The sequence below is a fragment of the Festucalex cinctus genome, chromosome 2 (genome assembly GCF_051991245.1).
Source record: "Festucalex cinctus isolate MCC-2025b chromosome 2, RoL_Fcin_1.0, whole genome shotgun sequence".
In the NCBI taxonomy this organism is placed as follows: domain Eukaryota; kingdom Metazoa; phylum Chordata; class Actinopteri; order Syngnathiformes; family Syngnathidae; genus Festucalex; species Festucalex cinctus.
This window is the reverse complement of record NC_135412.1, coordinates 36783987-36806835: the sequence shown is the minus strand read 5'-3', so window position 1 is coordinate 36806835 and position 22849 is coordinate 36783987. Positions and strand designations below refer to the sequence as shown.

The window sequence follows — 22849 nt, the reverse complement described above, 5'->3', positions numbered from 1 at the left end:
GAACATGGTCCTTGTAAGTAGCGGGACCAGTTTATAGCACATTAATGTAGCAGACCACTTACTACCTATTCCAAGAAAACAATTCATTGGGGGAAAAAGAATGATGCAAATGCTTGTATTAGTCTTTTCTGGTCTGTTTATTAATCATTCCTCCTACCAGACAATCCAAAATGCATCTTACTCATAAGACTTGAGTAGGATGTTGAGCACAAATTGTATTCCAATTATATTGGAAATAATGAACAACAACAAAACTCAACCACATCCCTTAAAATTGTAAGAGAAAAGCATGCAACCCCCAAATTAGCTTTGGGTGAATAAAAACAGCACATCCATGACAAAGGTAATAAAAATAATTACAAAATAGATGACTCACTTATATTGTTTTGATCTCGCTACAGACTGAGTGTTGTCTGATGCTTTTTGTGCTCCAGCTTTTAAGGGTGCAAAATAATGGGATTTTACATGCAGAAATCATGGGCATCAAATATTGTAGTAAACCAGGGCCTTAAATGATTGATTGATTCCAGGGCGGGATGTTTATACAAGCTACCTCGTCAGTCTTAAATGTCCTTCAGCAAGTTTCACCTTCACCACATTTTGTAACCATGAGTGATTAAAATATAAAATGGCATAATACTGGTTGGATTTTTGCATGCCCTTCTTAACAATAGGTTGTCCCAACAATGGACAATAATTGCAAACACACAACAACACTGGTTTTGGACCGGATAATACTGGCTAAAATTAGTTTAGGGATTTAAGGGGAATAAAGCGATTTAATGTGTGTGGACTATGCTTAAAAGGCCGGCCTGTTCCCGGAAACCAACTTGCCAATTCTGTCAGTAAGAGTGGTCAAATATGAGGAATGAAGTTTAGAAGCTTGTTGAAAAACATCGGGGACATTTTATTACATAGGATCACCATTCCAGCCTGGAAAAAGAAAAGCTCAAATAAATCATGAGAAGCTACAAATAAACACAATATTGATGATGAATGGACATATGTAAACTATGAGCAGTTTATATTACACATAATGCACCATTAATAGGGATTCACAGGAACAGATAATAAATGTTAGGTTTGTCTACTTGTATAACAGGGAAACATCTTGCAGCATAATGTTGTTTACGTAAATTCAGTCAACTATCAACCTTTTGCTGTGTACCCGTAAAACGTGGTGGATTGCAGATGCAACATTTCATCTGCATTTCATCAAAGGAATCATGTTTATTCAATTTAACATTCATGTTTTATCTTTGTTCCATGGAGTAATTTCATTAAAATACTATTCACAAGTCAGTCCAAGTACTATATATATATATAGAAATGTCATTTGAAATAAGTGACAAGTGAAGAGTTTATAACCATTGAGCAAAACTCAATTGCATCAAAAGTGTAAATTCTGAAAGAATTTACACTTGAACGGGGTGACAACAGTTTGGACAAGTGTGCTTAAGTTTCATCAGTCAAAGCCTTGACAGATGTGCACGTGGCCCAACACAGTAGTTAAAGATGTACATAGCAGTCACAAAATTCCTCTTTTCTTTTTTTCAGATGCATCAGTGAAAGTACAGTTTGTTGCCTGATAAAATATTTGCATGTATAATTTTGAATTCCCTGCTGTCTTCACTTTAGACAGGCACCCTTGTTTATTTCTATGCTGTGTTGTACTACACAGGCATGGGGTCATCATGCTTCAAACGTGCCTCTCGAAATAACGTTTCCCATTGACGTTACATTTACAGCCTTCAGTGCTTTGTTTGGAAGTGGCCGTTCGAAGTCTTCAAGGTGGACATCAGCCGTCCCGTCTGGTGGGAGGTTTTGATTTAAAACAAAACAAAGGAAGGCCAGCTTTCTTCCTCTCAACTAATGATGATAAAATGAGCCAATATAAATGCAGAGCAAAGACATGCAAATTCAAAATGGGAAAAATGGCTGATAAGACTTCTTTGAACAGGACAGTAGAAAAAGAATCAAGGTCTCCTTAGTATGAGGTGATGGCTGTGAAACAATAAGGCACGACGTTTATCATTTGGGAGAAAAACCGGCTTCACTATTGAGCCTCCTAAGTGAAAAACATTAGTCAAGAAATTTCAGAATCTCCCTTTGCGAACTTCAGTGCAGCGATGTAGTTTGGTGTAATACAAAGTCAGATTGTGCTGCTGTGGAATTTATTAGCCCTAATAAGAAGTAAACCCAGGACCTCTATGTAAAACTGTCCTCTACATAAGTTATGGAATTCATGCATTCAAAAACTGTGAGCCAATTTCAAAATGACAGCTATGTAATCCAAATACTTGCAAGAAAACACTCAATCAAATCAAGTGATAGAACACATCAGCTGTTTAAGTGTGAAAAACAGACATATTGTAGGTAAGGTGTACAAAGCTGTCTTTACCTGCCCTGGAAGGCAAATACTTGCACAAACTCACAGAGATCGCTTTATTAGCTGCTCTTACCAATCTCTTCATCCCAGTGAAAACTCAGCCAAGACTAAAACGTCCCCACCATTGTGGATGCAACATTTGCTGCAGACAGCACCAGCTTAGTCCTTTTGTAAAACACTTTGCACTGCACCTTATGCAGATACCGCATAGCAGCCAAGGTGACCAGAGTCCTCTTGTGATACCTGCAACAAATATAACAGATCAAATAAGATTTAGAGATTTTTTTGTCTTCTTTGTACATTAATTATTAAAATATGTTGTTTATCACATACCGTACATATTTTAAACAGTAGTAATTATGCTTTGAAGTTGTGTCACTCAAGTCTCAACAATACGGACCTGTAACATAGGGGTTAGGCCTCATGTTTTAAATAGGACAGCCCCGTTTTTAAGCCTTGTGTCCCGAATCCCGCCATATTTCACCAGCCTCATTGTTTTGTCCCACTATTACGTCCCGGCGTCCCGTTTTGTTTTTGTCCAGTCAGCAAGCCAGTTGTTTGGGCAATGTGGCCAAGAATCACGGGAATTGTAGTCCTACTAGCCTAATGCTGCGCTCGACGATCAGACCCGATGCAAGCGGAGCTTTTCTGGTGGCATATTTCCAATGTTACAACACGGGACTGGTGCGAGGTTAACGGCAAAGCCAGCTTCCAATAGCTGACCGAGCAATCGAGGTTGGATGATAGTGAGTACAATGACTTATTTACAGTTGTTGAACTTTCAGTCAGGATAGATTTAGCATTAGCTAAAGTTATTCAACAATCAGATTGACTAGTGATTAAATTTGGTATAAATAGATCCTGGTGAGAATGTATTGAATATTTGATTCTCAGCGACGTGTTCACGGATATTAATTTTGAAAATCTGGTCACTACATATCTGCATGTAACCCTCTTACTAACCTTTTTCATCCATCGAAAAAAGAACAAAAGTGAGCTACATAACTCATAAGTGTCACTAAAACCCACTCAACACCCGTTATCAAGAAAAAGACATATCAAAGTTTTTCTTTGTTTTAGTTTTAAAGCTAAATTTGTTCTTGACCAGTTAGCAAAGGAGCTACCAAGGCTAGCATGTAACTCTTGAGCAAAACCTCTAAAATTAGCTGTTTTCAACCCTGCTGCTGTAATTAGAGTAATAATTAAATTAAATTAGCATACAAAAAACGAACATTTTAAATTTATTTGTAAAACATGATTGTTCGTCTCTGTGTGCCCTGCGATTGGCTGGCAACCAGTTCAGGGTGTACCCCGCCTTCTGCCCAAAGCCAGCTGGGATAGCACCTCCAGCACCCCCGCGACCGCGACCCTTGTGAGGAGTAGGCGGTAAAGAAAATGGATGGATGGATGGATGGATGGATGGGATGGATGGATGGGATGGATGGATGGATGGATGGATGGATGCATGGAGGTAACATGAATTAGCAGTTTTTTTTTTTTAAATGCAGTATAGGTTTTCCAAATGTCTGTCTTCAACAGGGTTGCACCAAACGAGAAAAATGTGCGGCATCCCATAAAAAGTGAAGTTTGAGCTGAACAAAAATAAATTTGATGGTTTGTTACCCAATTTTCTTGAAAACATAATAATAATAATAATAATAATAATAATAATAATAATAATAATAATTATTATTATTATTATTATTATTATTATTATAAACTTTTTTGCGTGTTTTTACAAAAATGCCTTCAATTCTAAAATGGCCGATGTTCCAGATTGTTATTCTGAATTCCAGACAGCAGTTCTACCTCAAAATACTCAGGTTGAAATTAAACATAAATCCATGGCTGAGAACTTTGACAAACATGTTGTTTAGCTTCAGAGGTACATTTAGCAAATTGTATGACTCACCTCTGAGCAACATATTTTTTCCTCCGTTGTTGCTGTTTGTCTGGGCTTGATTCATTTTGTGCTCGGTTGTGCCAGCCTGTTTCTGTGCCTAAAGTATTAATTATTATTTTTTTATATATATATTTCATTTATTTACTGTATTGTCTGCTTGTCTCTCATTTGTCCAGTCTGTGTCATCTCCAACATTCCAACATCAGACAGTGATAGTATTTGACATCCTGTGAACTGAGGCTGTTGCAATGCTGGAAGTTCACTCGAGATCATGAGTATAGGGGTGGAGCAATTTATGGGTCTGTGACTGAAATGACTGTGTAACTTTTTTGTTGTTGTTGTAACTACAGTACATTTAGGGGGCAGTCTAGCTTTACTTTTTTCAATATTTGCATCTTTGGGTCCATCAGTGGTTGGAAAGTCTGCTATGCACTCCAGAGATTGCATGTTCGAATCTTGGGGTTTAGAGTTCTCCATGTGCTAACATGTTTGTTTGTTTGTTTGTTTTTTCTGAGTGATTTGGTTTCCTTCCTCACTTCAAAAGCACACATGCCAGTTCATTGAACACTTTAAATTGTCCATAGCTGTAAATGTGAGTGTGAATCTATATAGGCTATATTTTTTGTTTCTTTTGTTCATGGAATATTGGTATCCGATACTGGGCCTTCAACACTCGCGATGGCGGCCACTGACCGCCCTCTTGTGGATGATCTACAATCAGGAACTAGATAGAATATTGCTATTAATTTCATGCAATTTTAAGGGGAAAAATTCTATTGGGATTTTGTAGGAATAATTGTAAATAATAAGTTATCATACTTCTGCTTGCAATGAAGAATCCTTCGCTTGGCACTCACATTCACATAGCCTAGCCATATATGCAGTGTTGCCACAGTTACCTTGAAAAAGTAACTTAGTTACTTTACTGATTACTTGGTTTTAAAAGTAACTAAATTAGATTAAAAGTGACTTTTTTAGTTACTTTCAGCAGCTGCCGATAACACCATCTCAACATAAAAATAATGTGGTAGAAACGGAGTTCCAAATACTTTATTGAAAGTGCATTTTTAACATGAAATTAGTTTTTTTTTTTTAATGAAAAACAAAATAGACAGTCTCTCTTGACTTCTTGTAACATAAATACTTTTTATAAAACAAAAAATAAAAATCAATCCAGGTTGAAAATGAAAATCCCCTTAATTCCTCTATTGTTTGTTCCGCTATTCCAAGTGTGTACACTTGAGTCGACTCATGCATGCTGAAAACGTGACTTGTCTGACGTCACTTCCCCTGGAGAGAGGGCGGAGACGACCTCATCCCAGAATGCTTCACGGACCAGTTGAGGATGGAAATAAATTATTTTTGTTACCACTTTTATGGTCCATAATGTACACTTTTTTTTGTTGCCTGTTGGTTAATAAAACTAGTAGTAAAAGTATCATCACTTTTGTTTTGAATGTGCAAACCATTCACGAACAGACCATGGCTGAATTCAGTGTGGTGATCAATGACTTCTGCCTCATCTTCGTAGTGAGCGGCAGTTGTTTGTGACTGTTACAACAGTGAGATATTTTGCATTCTTCATGAAAATGTGGAGTAACGCATTGAATCTCTGGACAGTAACTTTAATCAGATTACTTTCTAGAACAGGGGTGGCGAGATCCGGTCCTCGAGGGCCGCAGTCCTGCTGGTTTTGGATATTTCCCTTCTTCAACACAGCTGATTCATGATCAGCTCATCAGCAAGCTCTGCAGAAACCTGATAACGAGCCTGTTAATTGGAATCAGCTGCACTTCGAGGAGGGAAATCTGCAAAACCTGCAGGACCGCAGTTTGCCACCCCTGTGAATAAAGCAACGCGTTAGACTACTAGTTACTTTGAAAAGCAAATTTTTTTTGAGTAACTCGTTACTTAGTAACGCGTTACCGGCAACACTGCATATATGTTATCTTATCATATATTTGCTTGCAATGAAGAATGCTTTAATCTCTTCCCACTCACATTCACATAGCCTGGCTATTTGAAGATGACTCAAAAAGCTGAAGAACCACAACATCTAACGCAGCAGAATGGTTAGAGCCAGTCTGCTGAGGTCGGCTGTTTTCTGTTAAGAAATGATTTCAAACTTCAAACACACATGTACTCAGCAATCTTCCACTCACATGCACAACACATAGACAAACTAGTACACTGTGTTCCAACTATGCCTTGCATTTGCATTTTTAGGGTTCGAACACCCATGTAACTAGGGGCGTGGAAAACCAAATAAATAGAGAGGGTGAGGAGAGGAATCTTTAGAGAGTGCAGGAGTGAATTGTGTCAGTCAATTCCTCTTCTCTCTCCTCACAAGCCCTGAACTGAGTGTCTTCTCTCCTTTTTGTGTCATGCTTAATAGATGTCAAACAGCTAACCCTGACAGATTTATAGGTCCTTCTTTAAAATGATTTCATTGTTGTTTGGGGGAAATTTCATGTTTGAAAAGTACTAGCGGTATTGGTACTTGTTATTGGTATCTGTGACTATGCAAGCGTTGAATACTTGGGATTGGTCTGAAAAAAGTGGCATAAAAAATCTCTAGTTTGTTTATTGAACATATAAAACACAACAACAATACAGTATTTATCAAGCTACCGTTATTCGTGACATGTTAGCTGTGAAGTCAGTACTGCTCTGACCTTTGTGGCTTTAGTAGAGCCCGATATCCGTCAGGTTGAGTTTGATGATGACATCAGTGACTGCGTCAAACACAAACTGCACATTCTTGGTATCCGTGGCACAAGTGAAGTGGGTGTAGATCTCCTTGCTGCCCTTTTGTTTATTTAAGTCCTCAAACTGGCCCTGGATGTACATTGCGGCCTCCTCGTACTTGTTCTCTCCTTTACACACACAAAAGGAGGAAAACAGCAACACTGTTGCTTAGACAAAGATCACAGTCAACTATAAATGTGTGTACATTCTATCAAGGACAGCGAAAAACATCATCATGAAAGTGAGACGATAGAACAGCTCACATTAAATTGTTTAGAGTCAAAGTCTGAAATACTGCTGTGGTTATGCTGTTGTTTGGTTTGCGGTCACAAGGATGTAATATCAACAAGCTCCACGGGTGGAGCCTCATCATCTTAACAGGAAACACTGGTCAGATGCTTACAGGATCTCAGTACTCACGCACTGGAATCAATACATTGAAGGAAATTATATGAAGGAAGCTTCAATCATAACCACAATTTTTCTGCTTGACGGCGATGCATGCATCTGAACGTAGATGGGATTTTCTTTGGTAAATATGAGAAGCGTGTGCATCAAATATGGATTAAAATTAATGTAAAGGTGCAGTTTGACCTTGCATACAAGGACTCCCACGGCTGATAGTTGCGCTACATCTTAATAATGAAACATCAGTTCATCCAACCTGTGTACTCCGGGTAGCAGATTATGAGCGGACTTCTGCCAATCTTCTCCTCAAACAGGTCCTTCTTGTTGAGGAAGAGGATGATGGAGGTGTTTGTGAACCACTTGTTGTTGCAGATGGAGTCAAACAGCTTCATGCTTTCATGCATGCGGTTCTGAGGGGAAAGACCTGTCAAACGCACGTTCACATCCGAGACGGGGAAGGAAGAGTAACGAACCATCTCCTCATCCTCAGCCAAGACCAGATCATAGTCATTGAGAGCGACACAGAAAATGATGGCAGTGACTTCCTCAAAACAATGAATCCACTTCTTCCTCTCCGAGCGCTGACCTCCCACATCAAACATCCTGGATGCACAGAAACAAATTCAGTTTCAATACCATTAAAAACAAACTCTAAACTATGTCAGAATGAGTGTCTACTTTAAAATTGCATCTGCTGCTACGGAAAGTGAAAATCAAAAGCTACTATATCCACTATATCTTTTAAGTCATAATATCCAACAGTGGGTTCAAGATGAAATGTCACGGAATGCATTTAAATGAAATTACGTACAGGCTTAAAATGCGCTGTGAACCAAACAACAATTGCATTAGTCAAAAACATAATAATATTAATTATGGGGAGGGAAAGGAAACAAGAAAGAATATCATAACTATATTTCATCTCTGTCTGCATTCTGCAGTTTTCATTTAATTACGCATAAGATAAATCACATCACAACGTATGTATGTACGTATGCACTGCATGTTTTCATCCACTGTTGGTCTTCCGTCTCAGCATTTGAACCTACTTTTTATGTCACTGAATGTATAGAGTTTAAATATTATTGGACAGTCTGACATGTCAATCCTTATTGCAGTACCACTTACTGCTTGTGATGGCATTCAGTGAGTGTAACGTCATAAATGCCATAGCCCGATTCAGAGCTCTATCTAATCTGTGACTACTTGTACTGGATTTGATGTGGCACATTGAAGATTTAACCCTATAAAGTTTATTAAATACAAGATATTTTGAGCCCTTTATTTCATTAAAACCCTGACGTATATGATCTGACACATACATTGCACGGATAATGCATTAGAGGGCAGTATCACCCAGCTGATGGCTTTTCTAGCAACCTTGCAAGATCGCCCCAACTGAGAAAGGAGTGACACCTATACTTATTAATAGTGGGAAATGTTATTTCTGATTTTTGGAAATACTAATATGTTTTATATGTATGTTAATTATATTATTTTTGACATTTATAAATGTACAAATTTACAGCATTGTGTATCAAATATGACACAAATCAAAAGTCAAATGTGGAAGTTGATTTTCAAAAAAAATAAAAAAAGTTAAAAAGGACCAATAAATACTCTATTTACAAAGAATCCAAATGTTCGCATATTGTTCATGGTTCAGGCTTTATATGGTTAAAAAAAAGACATCAAGAACTTGGAAGGCAAGGTTCAAACTCAGAACCTCTCAACTGTCAGACAGCTAACCACTGTTCTTTATGGCCAAAACACTGTATTTGTGTACCTGTTAGGCCAAAGTGTAGCATTTACTCACTTAAAGTAGAGATCTTTGAAGGTGAAGTGAGTTTCCACGATGCCCGTGGTTTTGACACGCGTGCGCAGCACGTCCTGTTGGGTCGGGATGTAGTTGGGCTGACACAGCCTATCCAAGTCGTTCAGGTAGCTGCATGGCAAAAAATATGGTCAAAAGTGCGCCCAGGTGATATGATCACACTCCAAATCCAAATGGAATCGGTCAAATACACATGTAATTGACACCTGTTTAACTGCATTAAGAAAACAAAACAAACAAAATGCATAAAAAGGTTTTCAGTTTTGTTTAACACACCAGGAAGTTCTAGAACATCTATTTACTGGCAGCAAAGTTTGTGCAACCACAGCATGGATTGTCAATGTTGCTTGTCGGTAGTGCATTGACTGACACTCCATTTATGTGTAAGTCTGTGCGTGTTGTCGAGTCGCGCCGGGAGTGACGTCATGCAGCCATCAAATTCAGCCTTCGGAGGACCCAGCCTTGTGAATTTGGACACATGCAACCACTAGTTAGCATCGAAGCTAGCAAGGCCATGCAAGTTCAAGCTGGTCCCCTAATATTGTACATCTCGATTGACCTCTTAGCAGATGATGATGATGATGATGATGATTGAAACTGTTATAACTACTACATACTTTATTGTGTTTCAAACAAAATCATTTTAGAATGTTTGCAAATATGTAAGTGAAGTGAAGATTTTGTATAAACAAAGCCTCCACAGACTGGTGCTAAATATGGCCTCATATTTGGATGGCCGATAAACACTGGCTCATTATGAGTTGAGTGAGAACAGGCTGATTCCACTAGTCCTGCTTGTCTCGTGGTGTGGAGACAAAGAGCCACGACAGATTGCTTGTTTTCAAAACAAAGTACACGTCCTTCACTGTCAGGTCAGGTCTTCACGGTGAACGTGACACAAATTCTACAGAAACACAACTGACTTTATTTTTACTACTTCGGGCATTTTTTTGTTGTTGTTGAATTTTTAGCAGGTTTGTAATACTTGATTACAGCTTTTAACCTCTGAGCTGGAATATTATTCGTTGTGAAGCACTGGTACTAGTAGTTCTCGATAGATTCCTTTACACTCATAGGAAATAAGTGAAAATCTGTTCCAATTTCAAAATGTCGTGATCGTAAAAATAATTTTTAACTGCCAAGTTAACGTCTAAGTAACACTAATACTAACACTAACACTACAGTCACACTGTAAGGTAAGTAACAGTAACAAAATTAATGGCGAGTGAAAGGTGTATTTTAGATGGCGATAACTGTGTGTATCTGAGAATTAAGTCTCTTCACAAAGTCAAAATGCAACTCGCTTGGTGCTGTACATGAGTGTACCACATTTTTACATTTCAGTAAGTTCCATATGGAGTCCTTTTTCTCATCACCGCTAACTTTCTGTCTTGCATCCCCCCCCCCCCCCTTTAACTCAAGAGTTAAAGCTTTAATGCTTTAACTTCAGGCTGACATGTTTTGCTACCATCGTTCTCGAAGGAAACTAGCTTGGCAAACATAGTAAATTTTTGGTAATCTTGCAAAGTGTGATCTCTCTGGGGCACCATAGTGTGCATGCTTCAAAATACTCGCGGTTCAAACTTTTGTCATTGCATTCTGTTAGTTCACCACTAGATGGCACATATTTCTACCCACTGTCCATTTAAAATGCTCACTGACACATGAGGAAGACTCGAGATATACGCTGCGTTTGATTTTAGAATTTTCACTGTTATAATAATAATAATAATAATAATAATAATAATAATAATAATAATAATAATAATAATAATAATAATAATAATAATAATAACCTGCGATTGGCTGGCAACCAGTTCAGGGTGTCACCCGCCTACTGCCCAAAGCCAATTGAGATAGGCTCCAGCACCCCCCGTGACCCTTGTGAGGAATGAGCGGTCAAGAAAATGTCTGGATGGATGAATAATAATAATAACTACAAATTACGATTCAATTTGTTTGTGATTGTTCACAGATATTCTCCAATTGTGTGTGTGGGTATATGCTCCAAAAACATGCTTGTTTTAATCAAAGTTTCTAAATTGTCCAAATATCTAAATTGTGAAAATGGGCGGGAATGCTTGTTTTATACAAGGCAGAACTCTCCATTAATAACCCCCAAAAACGCAACAGACACCTCACTAAAAATGATATAATTGCCTATATCCAAAGTTTAAATTGTACATACACCACAAATTATACCGACACATGAATATATTGAAAACTCATCTGTGACAGAAGCGTGCATCTACATGTACATGTGGTGAAGACAGACTTTAAGCTCCACTAAAAACTCTGGATAAACATACCTCCTCGCTGTCATACTACACAAACACGTGTTTCTCAGTTGAGATGTATCACTTCAACAAACGCAATTGACTACTTTCCTGTTTAGACAAGGCTTTGGTGGCATCTTGCGTCATTTTAGGGAGTTTCAGAAAGAGCACTATTTGTGAAAAGTGAACCAACAATAAGCGGGTATTACAATTTGTAGCCCTCTGCAGTTGTACAGGAAGCAATATAGGGGATGACCTCAGAACAATCGATTGGCCACACTGAAAGACCTTTGAGACAAAGGCATGTCATTGATATGTTGTGTGTGTGTGTTTTTTAAATTACTTTTCTAATTGAAAAAATCCAATATTTTGGAATCAACAAGTGCTTGCGCTTAGAAGACGGATGATCCAAGTCATGCTTTCCCTGCAGCCTTTGCACATTAAATTGCTACGTGATAGCGAAATGGCTGGAGGTGTTGCCTCTCTCTTCTCGCTGAGGAATGCAATCAAGTGAGGAACAAGCGCACACAGCCACCTTTTAAAACAAGAAACGTCTTGCCTCCTCTGGGTTCAAGTGGAAACACTGCACCAATGAGGAAGAAATGCTACTCTTATTAAAAGCTGACGAGATGGAACGTAGCAATAACGCTCCAAAAAGATTGATAAGAATGTCACTAGAAACCATTGAGATTTTCTGCGGAACAAAGAAAGCGTGAAACAAAGTAAAGGTTGAGAAGAGGCAAGACTGCAGCCAGATTGAAATATTTGGTGGCTGTTGTTTCATTCCTGCGTTCCGCATTTCAGTGGAACCCAATAAAAGCAGTAGATGGCTCTCACTATGCTGCCGAGTCGTTGAGCTGATACTCTCGCGATCTGTCGAAGCAGGCCCGGACGCCGCTGTCGCCCCACAGCCGCCGGATCACGCCGCTGAGCTCCGCCGACATGGCCCCTTCCTCTGCCGAGCTGGCGAGCGCAAACAGCTGGCGGGCATCGTCCTGTCGGAACGCACGCATTCCTTTCTGTCACATACAGCTCATGACGTGCGTTTGAAGTACCTCGGTGTTGTGTTAGCTCACCGCCCGCGACTCATCGCCAAAGTCGATCTTTAAGCGGCCCATTGCCCGGATGATGGCCATGATGGACTGGATGGTGTTGCTGTACACCACAACTTTGTACTGACTGCACTCTTCCTCTGAGTAGCCATCTTCGTGAATGATTCTAGCAATAAAAAAAAACAAAAAAACCAACAAGCTTTCAGGTTGCATAAATATTTAAAAGTGTGAAGAATGGCTCATGTGGGACATGTTAGTGATCAGCAGCATTTCATGAAAGCTGTCATTAGTGCTGGAATTTGAACTCCTGTGAGCATGCAGCATGCCTAATGTGGGAACTGGGGGAGTCTATTCATGTCTTGCCAGGCTATGACTGGCCTCGGTGGCCTTTGTTACACATGTGCAAAATGGGGGGCTTTTTTCTCTGCCCGGGTGCATCGAAATGGGTCTGCTCCCTCATTTCCACACAGATGAACCCTGTTTGTTAGCACAGACAACAGGGTGCAAAACACAATCCACCTTTCATGCTTACTTCATCTGCTTGACTAGCGTGCTTTTGCCTGATTCCCCAGCACCTGGAAACGAGAACAACAAGAATTAGATTGGATCATACAACGTAGCCTCATCATTCAATTTGCACGTTTGTATTAAACTTCTCTATAAAGATCATTGTGACTAAAAACTCAATTTAAAAGGAGTCTGAAGGTTTCTGGGCACACAGCAGTGATGTACTCTGTACTATACATCGTCATAAAGGTTTTATGTTTCCCAATAAATCCCATGCTAACGTAAAGGTAATATAATGTCACAGGGAAAGCACTGAGGCATACAAGCAGAGGCTATCGTTGCTGTACAAGTTTCCTCTGCAGAGAGAGAAGAATTGTGACGGTTTACGCAAACGATTTACACATTAGGGGTGTTGCAATGAAGGGTGGGAGAATCACTTCCCATGACAAAAAAAAAAAAAATTCTGAATTTCAACATGAAGCCACACAGGATGCATCTGGCTGACTGAGCATTTTGCTTCCACTGGAAGCATAACAAAGATATCTGACTAGAAGAGAAAAAGAAAACTAATCAGTTTGCCAGCACAAAACATTTTCTATTGTAATTAGTCTGTCTGATCAAATAATAAGATTAGTCAAATATGCATGCTTATTTTATTTATCATTATGATTGTGGTGAGTCTCACAGCATTGAGGCTGTGGGTTCTAATCTTGGCTCAGGACTTCATGTGTGAAGTTTGCATATCCTCCCTAAAATCAAAATTGTCCGTAGTTGTGAATGAATATGAATGGTTGTTTATCCGCTGTGCTCTTTCCCCAAGTCAACTGGCATAGGCTTCATCTCACCTGCATCCCTGATGAGGGCAAGCATGAAAATGGAAGGATGGATAATTGTTGGGTTCCAAAAGCATCCCACAAAGAAGTTGTGTTCTTATTGAACCCAAAGTTAGAAATAAATATATAAGTAAATAATGTTATTGACCGACACCAACAGTATTGGAATGCAATGAAGATTTTCAAGTAAATAATTCATATTCATTCACTGTACATGCCACTATGACATCCCACACCACCTAGACAAAAGTCATTACAATCAGTGGACACTCCATGCCATGACCTTGAGTTACAATTCACAAATTCACAACTGTATCACTGAATCACAACTGTAGCAATGTAGCACTAAATTTAAAGAGATACTTCACTTATTTAGCCCATTATGCCAATACAAGTTGATATTTTGTCTATAATTAATTTTATACTTTCATTATTTTTCACATACAATTAGTACCTTTAAAAACACATTTTGCAACTTGCTGTCAACTGAAAATGACATCACAAGGGCTCAGGTTCACATCACAGCTCACCTGTTTTCTAGGTTTGGTCATGTGACATTGACAAGCTGAGCTGTGATTGGTTACCTGAGCCCCTGTGATGTCATTTTCAGTCGACAACAAGTTGCAAAATGTGTTTAAAGGTACTTATTGTACGTGAAAAATAAAGAAAATATCAAATTTATTATAGGCAAAATATTAATGTTTGACTGCCAGAAATGGCTAAATAAGTAAAGTAGTCCTTTAATGATTTTTTCACTAGCAGTGGCACCCAACATTAGGGGAGAGGCTAGCGGTGCACATATAAATATTTAATGCAGAGCTGCGCAGCGTGTATAAATAAACATTTTCCAAATCAATACGGTGCTGTTTTTGGAGCAATTATCTTTACGTGTGCCTGTCTGACTTCCTGTTTCTTTCAGCTCCCTCTTCAGGGGCTTGACGTTAGTTAGATCCTACGTTTGTCGTTCAAACAGCTTAATGGGTGTGACTGGCATATGACAATATTTCCATTGGCCTATGGGGCGAGTTGAATTACTGTCTGTCTGGCAACAGGGGGGAAAAAATGTGCTTTTCCACTGATCTACATTGTTATGCCTACTACATCACTCATCACTCATGCACTCAACCAACAGGCTGCAGTACCAAAAGGGCCATATGATACAGCACAACACTGAGAGACTGAACAAAAATAATATTATCGATCTTAGATTTTGAAGGGGAAAAAAAAAAGTAATTTGACAATCAGGTGCATCTGCCTGTGCTTCTATTCACAAGTCAGATTGCTCGTATTGGTCGGCTCATTGAAGCGAGACAAGCTCACTAATTTCTCACTAATTGCAACAACACATTCAGTCTAATTAATGATCAGTTGTGTTTTCAGGATTTACGGTACTTCATACTTTCACAGCTCTTTGTTTAATGTTCACTGACAGGGGTTAAACCCCAAAAACTTGATTCGGCAAAATGCATTGAAGCATGTCTCTGGTTCCGTCCCATTCGCTGCATTTTTGGCTGATTATCAACCGTGGCCACCTGCCCAGACCAACTTTGCACAGGCATTCGCAGTCGCCCAAACGGATGCAGGAATTACAACCAAGGTTCATTTAACAAGAATTTTTGAGATTTTTTTTTTTTAATTTGTTTTGGCAGGGATGAATTGCTGTTTGTGGTCTAACCAGACCATTTCCATTGGTTGGGATGTGTTATCTTTCCATCTTTGGGGGTTTGGTGCCACAACCTCCTGTACCCCACTTTGTTTTCCCCCATAACTTTCTTGTTCTTCCACCATCCAGGAGGAAAGAAAAAAAAAAAAAAAAACTCACTCCTCATTGGGTTCACAAGCATACAATAATGAGCTCTCGACATTGCACCAGTGCACAAACCTCAGCCAACGGAACAGTTGGGAATGCATCTGTTTATCTTCATGTGAAAGCAATTTGAGGTTTGATTTTTCTTATTATGCTAAACTCGAAGAGCTGGTTTCTGAGGGATGTCCTAACAACAGCCAAACTAAATTCTATGAAAGGCGCTAAACCTGAAGGAAGTAAACTTAGAAGAATGGTTATCTTCGAATCTATCTTTCAGATCAAGCACCAACAAAAAACAAACACACAAGATAAAACAAAAACGTGAATGGAAAAACATGCCTCTGTATAGTAAAAATAATTCCTGTTTAAGAATTTAATACAGAAACAAAAATAAGTAAAAAGTACATCAAGTCTACAGAACATGGATAAGTGTCTTGATTCTCCTACCATGAACATTGCTTTTAACATTTAACATTTGAACGTGCTTTTAAGAGTATTATAAAAAATAAATAAATAAATACAACAATTTACCACTATCCGCCATTTTGGTTGTTTACTTTCGCCTCGAACGCTTTCAGGTTGGAACTGGGAAAAACAACTCGGATACATCCGACTTCCGACCATCCTCAAATGCAGCATAAGCACCCCTTTTCAAATTCTAAGTTTTTGTGATAAAAAATAATAATAATCATAAAGAAATCTATTCAAAGCGTTTTCCACCAATAATGTCAACTACTGAGATAATATGGTTGCCCAAGTCGTCTCCCAACCCAGAGGTTGTGGGTTCGATCCTAGACCATTGTGACCACGTCGAAGTATCCTTGAGCAAGATACTGAACCCCCAATTGCTCCTGATGCTGCGTCATCAGTAGGTGACTGGGTAGTCAAAAATGTAAAGAGCTTTGAGGGCCTTGAAGGTGGAAAAGCGCTATATAAATGAAGTGCCATTTGCAGATGTGTTCAAAATCATGATAAATTTGAGTCAGCAGTCAATGCACACTTGCAACCATTTAAAGTGCCTCTGATTAATGCTTCTCAATTATTTTCTGTCATGCCCCCCCCCAGTAAGAAGAAAACATCTCGCCCCCCCACGTGACTATAAAGAGTATCATTTGTCTATAAATTTGTGAAAAGCATACCTCTGCATAACACTGTATCCTTATTAACGTAGAAGAGAATAAAAAAAGAAAGAAATATGGACCAACTTACAACAAAGAATAGCTTTATTAACTGGAACAGAAAATATTTTAAGTGCATCTGAAATTCAAAAATAAAATTAAATCCTTAATTAAACTATAAACATTTTTTGACTGACCATGTCAAACCATATGATACGGAAAAATAAAATTACATAAAATCAATAAATAATAATGCATTCAAACCGATCACCAACATTAACTCAGGAGCAGAATATTAAAAAAAAAAAAAACTTTAACCTGCAAAACAAAAATATAAAATAATTTGTGCTGATTTTTATTTTTATTTTTTGCTATGTGCAAAGCGCGCATACTCAGTGCAAACAAAACCCCTACACCACCGAGCTAATGCTCCCTGCACACACTGCCAATAATGAGAGCGCCACTGCGCCCTAATGTAGTGGAGTTGCAATTGCACTTTATTGTAGGACAGTAAAAAAAAAAAAAGTAAAATAAAAACATAAAAAAACATGTTCCCCGAGGTCAAATCCTTGATGGAGCCTCGCCCCACTATTTGAGGAGCACTGGATTAAGCTAACAAAGTTTAGATGTTCTAGTAGGCTTTTCCTGACATTTTTGGTAAATGGACTACTTTTTATATAGCGTTTTAACTGCACCATATGGTGCCCAAAGCGCTTTACAATTTGAGGCTCACAATGACTCATTCATACACCAATACTGCTGCTACGCAAGGCGCTGCCAGATCCATTGAGAGCAAATCGAGGTTCAGTGTCTTGCTCAAGGATATTTCGACATGGTCACCAGTATTGTAAATATTTTTTTTCAATGAGTTTGACATATTACAGGTCACATTAATTGTGAAAAAGGTTTTAAAATGTTTTTATATCATGGAAACCTGACATCTGAACAGGGGTGTGTAGACTTTTTGTAGTCATTGTAGATCCCAGTAGCCCATCTAATCAGATTGAAAGAAATGTTACAGAGGTTCTATACTCCAGAAAGGTCCAGGTCACAACGCAATCTGTTTTCACCTACAGCAATTTCTCTATATGAAATTTCAGTGGTACAACATCTTCTGTCTCGACTATAAAGTAAAAAACAAACAGTCCACCATTTGATTTGCTGTCTTTGCTAACCTGTCACAGTTTACCTGCAAATCTTACCAACTGCCTGATGATCTCTGACTACTGTATCGCTTTGAGTCTACCTACCCACCAACTTTGGTTTCTTTGACAGTGAGAGTCAGATTGTTTACTTGCCACTAAGTTACTGGCCAGTCAAGCTTAGCCCTGTAAAGCCAGCCGCACATGCCCAGTCAATTGCATCCCACAGTGGGCATGGTATTGTTTCCAATAAGAACGGCAGGGTTTGCAGTTTTTGTTGCAATGAGTAGGTGGGTAAGCAACAGAGGTGTGAAATCCAGGGCGCTCGTTTACTATATAGAAGCACCTGTGGCTAAAGTCAAACTGTGGCAGGTTTTATACTTTCTGGACCTGAATTTGAGCCATGGTGAGGCTAACCCTTGTGACAGCCTCAGAAATTGAAGTGGACAGAAATTGAAATGCCACATTAATTTAGGTGCCAATTGAGCACCATTTTTGGACATTATGTACAACGTATGTACAATGATTTTGAATGGACAAAATCTGTCAGCTTCCTTCGCTGACTTCAACCAAGACGTAAAGAGTGAGGGCGAGATGGCTGGATTGCTGACTGGCAAGGGGAAGTTTTTTTTTGTTTTTGTTTTTTTTAATGATTTCTCCAACACAAATTGATAAAATTTGAAATGCAAGCTATTATCATTTCCTTGATATCAATAAAGATGACTTGATTTGATCAAATAATAAAAAAATTTAAAAAAAAGAACTAAAGGAGTTTTTAAGTGAAAGATTGGCCATCCCGGCCGGATCATCCCTTTCGTCCGTCCATTTTACTTCCAAAGTATCTGACGTTCACACATCTGATTGTGTAGTGGCAGTCTGTATGGATCACACTTCAGCCAAGTGCCGGAACGGCTGAAGTACTAATCGGTTGTAGGTAACATTAAACATATTGTTTTGGTCTTAATTTTCCAAGTTGAAGCTTAGTGTAATTTCCCATCTTCCTCACTGCTGTGACGTTTAACATCCAAATATGTAGCATTGCATTTATAGGTCAAGTCAACAGGTCCTGACACACGATGATAAGCAGAACCAACGTCCAACAGACACACACACTTGGAACTGAAACGAGGTCACTTCTGGTTTATTTGGAAAGCTGATTTCAGAATATTTCTGTTTAGAGAGAAACCATTGCCAATGCGCAGAAAACTGTGGCAGCCAACCAATTCTGCACAGCTCCTCATCAACAGCGTCAATATGTGTGCATCTTAACATGGACACTTTGTGAGTGCACCAAGCCTTCTTCAACGTCTATTCGTTCTTTCTTATATGTATTTATTATTATTATTATTATTATTATTATTATTATTATTATTGTTATTATCATTATTATGTATTTCATTGGTATGTTTGTACCTTAAACAGCTTAAACAGACATTAAACATAAAGTGGAACATGCAGTCAAGCAAATCCTTGATATATATTTTGTGTACAGAGCATAGATCATAGTTTTCCTCGTAAGCAAGCAATTTTCAAAAGCTGGTTTGGACACAAACGATGAACACAATTGACCAATTTTGCCACAAGGGAGCGCAACCGCATTCCAGGTTCATGCAGTTGTGTATTGAAAAGCATGGGTACCGTGAAATCCAGGAGATGTCAGGTGGGTACATGGTGGTTGTCTACAACCACACATTTTCCGTTTAGTGACAAGACTACAGTATAAAATTGAGTTATAAATCTTGCTTTCCGCAGTGCGAGTGCCCCAATTTACAAGTTAGGCGTTGCTTTGTTGATTTTTGTTGGTCGCTCGAATAAAGTGAAGAAAAAAAAGTAGCAATTCTGCTACTGTGATGCCCTCACAAGTGGGCAAGGTGAGCCACAGTTGTTGATGCTGTTTCATCTCTTTTTTTTTTTTTTTTTTAAACAAAGGGCCAAACAGTCAAACACACAAATACAGAACGTGAGAATGACAACACTCGCAGCCTTTGACACTCAAACCATTACTAGAGCACGCCCATCAAAGGTACACATCCAACACAAAAATACTACGTTCTGTACATACAGTACTCATTACTCTTTATGAAATAAACATACCAATTTATTTCTTTATATTCACTTTGATCATGTTTTATTGTGTATTTATTCACTAGCTAGAGCACAATTTTCTTTCTTAAAAACATGTAGGCTCACAAAACAATTATTGTGCCTATCATTAACCCTGTTTTGAGGAGGAGGGGTGGTTGAACACGTTGTTTTTGGGATAATTGGCTTTATATACCAGTATGTTGAGTTACAACTTGCAAGCTTGTCCACGGAACGAATTAAACTCCAAAGTGAAGGCATCACTGGATGTGTAATTTAGGAAGCTTTTGATCCAGAAGCAGTGCAGGTTTGACTGCAGCTGGCCGTGGCCTACTTGTACCACACACATTACCAACAACATCTGGTTTACGCCTCCAAAACTCAGAAGATGAAGAGACATCTGCTCCATACCACCACACTTCATTTCAATCTCATTGAAAGGCGCAAGTTAGCGCACTGGCCCCTAGTCCACCGAGGTAAGGCGTGGTGTGTTCAATGACCGAAGGATAAAACGAAACTTACCGAGCAAAAGCAGCTTCACTTCTCTCAATAACTTCTCCCTGTCTTCTCGCAGATTTTTATCGATCATCTTACTTCTCTCCACCGCAGCTTTGTCTTCGGCGCTGATGGTGCAGCCCATTGTGACTTTTAAAATTACTTTTCCCGATATCGTCGTCTGGTGCTGTTCTTTTTTTTTTTTTCAGCGGCTCATGAGTCGCGGGGAGAAGACGCCGAGCTGTGAGGAGCCCCGAAAGGCGTTGGCGAGTTGCTCTGGCTAACTCAGAGCTTTAGTCCGATGCTCAACTTCCAGTCAGCCACAAGTGTCCTCCAACAGAGGGCAGAAAGAAAAAAACGCGTTATAGTTTTTGCTTTTCAGATTGTTAGGAATGACTGGCATCAATTTGAAGAACATAAAGTGACGAGCAAGTTTCCCCCCGTCCTACAATTTTGACCATAAACTACAAAATATGTATCAAAACAGATTTTTGAATATAATTAACGATTACAAATAAAAATGAGTGTACTTTCGCCTTGAGAGTGACAGTGGCTGCCGCTGCACAGTCGCGCCCTGGTCATCCAGCTGATCCAGATGCGAACTGAAAGCACACACACGCACAAGAGGGGAGGAAATGTGGGCCCTCCCTAAAGGCTTGATGGGAAATGTAGGCTGTCCAAGGGAACAACAACGTAACACTGGCTGTCCGGTCCGTCCTATTTCCATGAACTAACACTTGCGCTCATTTGACAACAAAGCCAATGCGGCATCGCTACGTGAAGGCTAAAATTGCCAAAATGTCGCTATTTTCGAGCCATTTGAAAAAGCCAACCACATTGATGAGTTTGTGTGATGTGACAGCAACCCCTAGCCGTTTTTTAGCACAACTGCAACACATTCTGAATTTCTGAATACCAGCCATTTTCAATCTAATTGCCAAGTAGGATTTTCAGTTAATTTGCGTTTATTTCCTTGGCATTTGAAATTAAAAAGGTTAACATGTATGATAGGCAGCACGGTGACATGGTGGTTAAAACATCTGCATCACAGTCATAAGGTTTTGACTGAATTTCAACTTAGGCCATAGGTGGCGTTTTCACATTTTTGCTGGTTTTCTCCGGGCACACCAGCAATTTCCCACATTTACAAAACATTCATGATATTCACTGAAGACTCTAAAACACAAGTGTTGAACTCGAGGCCCCACAAGCCAGTCATTATGTTATTTTATGTGACTAGTGAAAGCTTGTCACAATTTTTTACTTGGCTTCTTTTCATAACAAGCCATAAATGATCATAATCAAATACAGGGGTGGTTAGAAAATATAATGATGTGGTTATACAGTTTTCACATGGAATATATGCCGTGAGGGACAAGAAGTGTAACTAACTACACCTCCTGCTTTGCTTACATAGCTAATCAACAAACAAACAAACAAACAAACAAACAAACAAACAAACAAACAAACAAACACAGTGCAGCTCAGATTTTGGCAAGTCATGTGCTTTGGTTGACTTCACACTGGTGAACACATTTGAAACAACACCACACAAAGGTCCAGCAGAGCAGTGTGTAAAAAATGCATATATTTAGCCATCCATCCATTTTCTTGACCGCTTATTCCTCACAAGGGTCGCGGGGGGTGCTGGCGCCTATCTCAGCTGGCTCTGGGCAGTAGGCGGGGGACACCCTGGACTGGTTGCCAGCCAATCGCAGGGCACACAGAGACAAACAACCATCCACACTCACAAGCACACCTAGGGACAATTCGGGCCACCCAGTAACATGCCATGCATGTCTTTGGAATGTGGGAGGAGACCGGAGTACCCGGAGAAGACCCACGTGGGCACGGGGAGAACATGCAAACTCCACCCAGGAATTCTGGAGCCTGGACTCATGTGCTGCTGCAAATATTTAGTGTAATGCAATTTTGTCCATCAAATAAAGCTAAAGGAAAAAAAGAAAAATGCTATTTGTGTATTTCACACTACTTCATTTTTGCACCGTAGTTTTGTTTTGCATTCTTTTTCTTACTGGACTTTATTGGTCAATAAACCAATTTGGATTGGAGATGGAATCATCTCAAACCCACGTATAACACATAAACACACAAAATACGCTTACCCAGAACCTTCTGATAGAACACAGAGTGGGAGAGAAGGTGATGCCAATATGCCAAAGGGGGTTCGTGAAGGAATGTACCTTTGCTCCATCGTGGCAACGCATCTCCTTAAGAACGTTAATTGCAGCAAG

At 39.2% G+C, this 22849-nt stretch overlaps 1 protein-coding gene across 2 annotated transcripts; it reads right to left on the bottom strand.

Moving 5' to 3' along the window:
* Positions 1-92: 92 nt before the first annotated feature.
* Positions 93-21280, bottom strand: gnai3 (guanine nucleotide binding protein (G protein), alpha inhibiting activity polypeptide 3). Of its 2 annotated transcripts, XM_077514915.1 has the most exons (10): positions 21125-21280; positions 20622-20925; positions 13143-13185; positions 12635-12776; positions 12396-12553; positions 9265-9393; positions 7922-8051; positions 7705-7858; positions 6968-7168; positions 93-2632 (listed from the first exon to the last, which is right to left on the bottom strand). In XM_077514915.1, the coding sequence occupies exons 2-9, from the start codon at positions 20737-20739 to the stop codon at positions 6978-6980; spliced, it is 1065 nt and encodes a 354-aa protein (XP_077371041.1). In that variant the 5' UTR covers positions 20740-20925; positions 21125-21280; the 3' UTR covers positions 93-2632; positions 6968-6977. The 2 variants fall into 2 exon arrangements, with proteins under 2 accessions (XP_077371041.1, XP_077371039.1); XM_077514913.1 differs by having other exon boundaries at positions 20622-21280.
* Between the last annotated feature and the right edge of the window lie 1569 nt (positions 21281-22849).

Excerpts from the sequence above, each read along its gene's own strand:
- gnai3 (XM_077514913.1), bottom strand. The coding sequence starts at position 20,739 with ATGGGCTGCACCATCAGCGCCGAAGACAAAGCTGCGGTGGAGAGAAGT. Across the intron at positions 13,186-20,621 it reads AGTGAAGCTGCTTTTGCTCG|GTGCTGGGGAATCAGGCAAA; the intron begins GTAAGTTTCGTT and ends TCTCGTTTCCAG. Across the intron at positions 12,777-13,142 it reads ACGCTAGTCAAGCAGATGAA|AATCATTCACGAAGATGGCT; the intron begins GTAAGCATGAAA and ends TTTTATTGCTAG.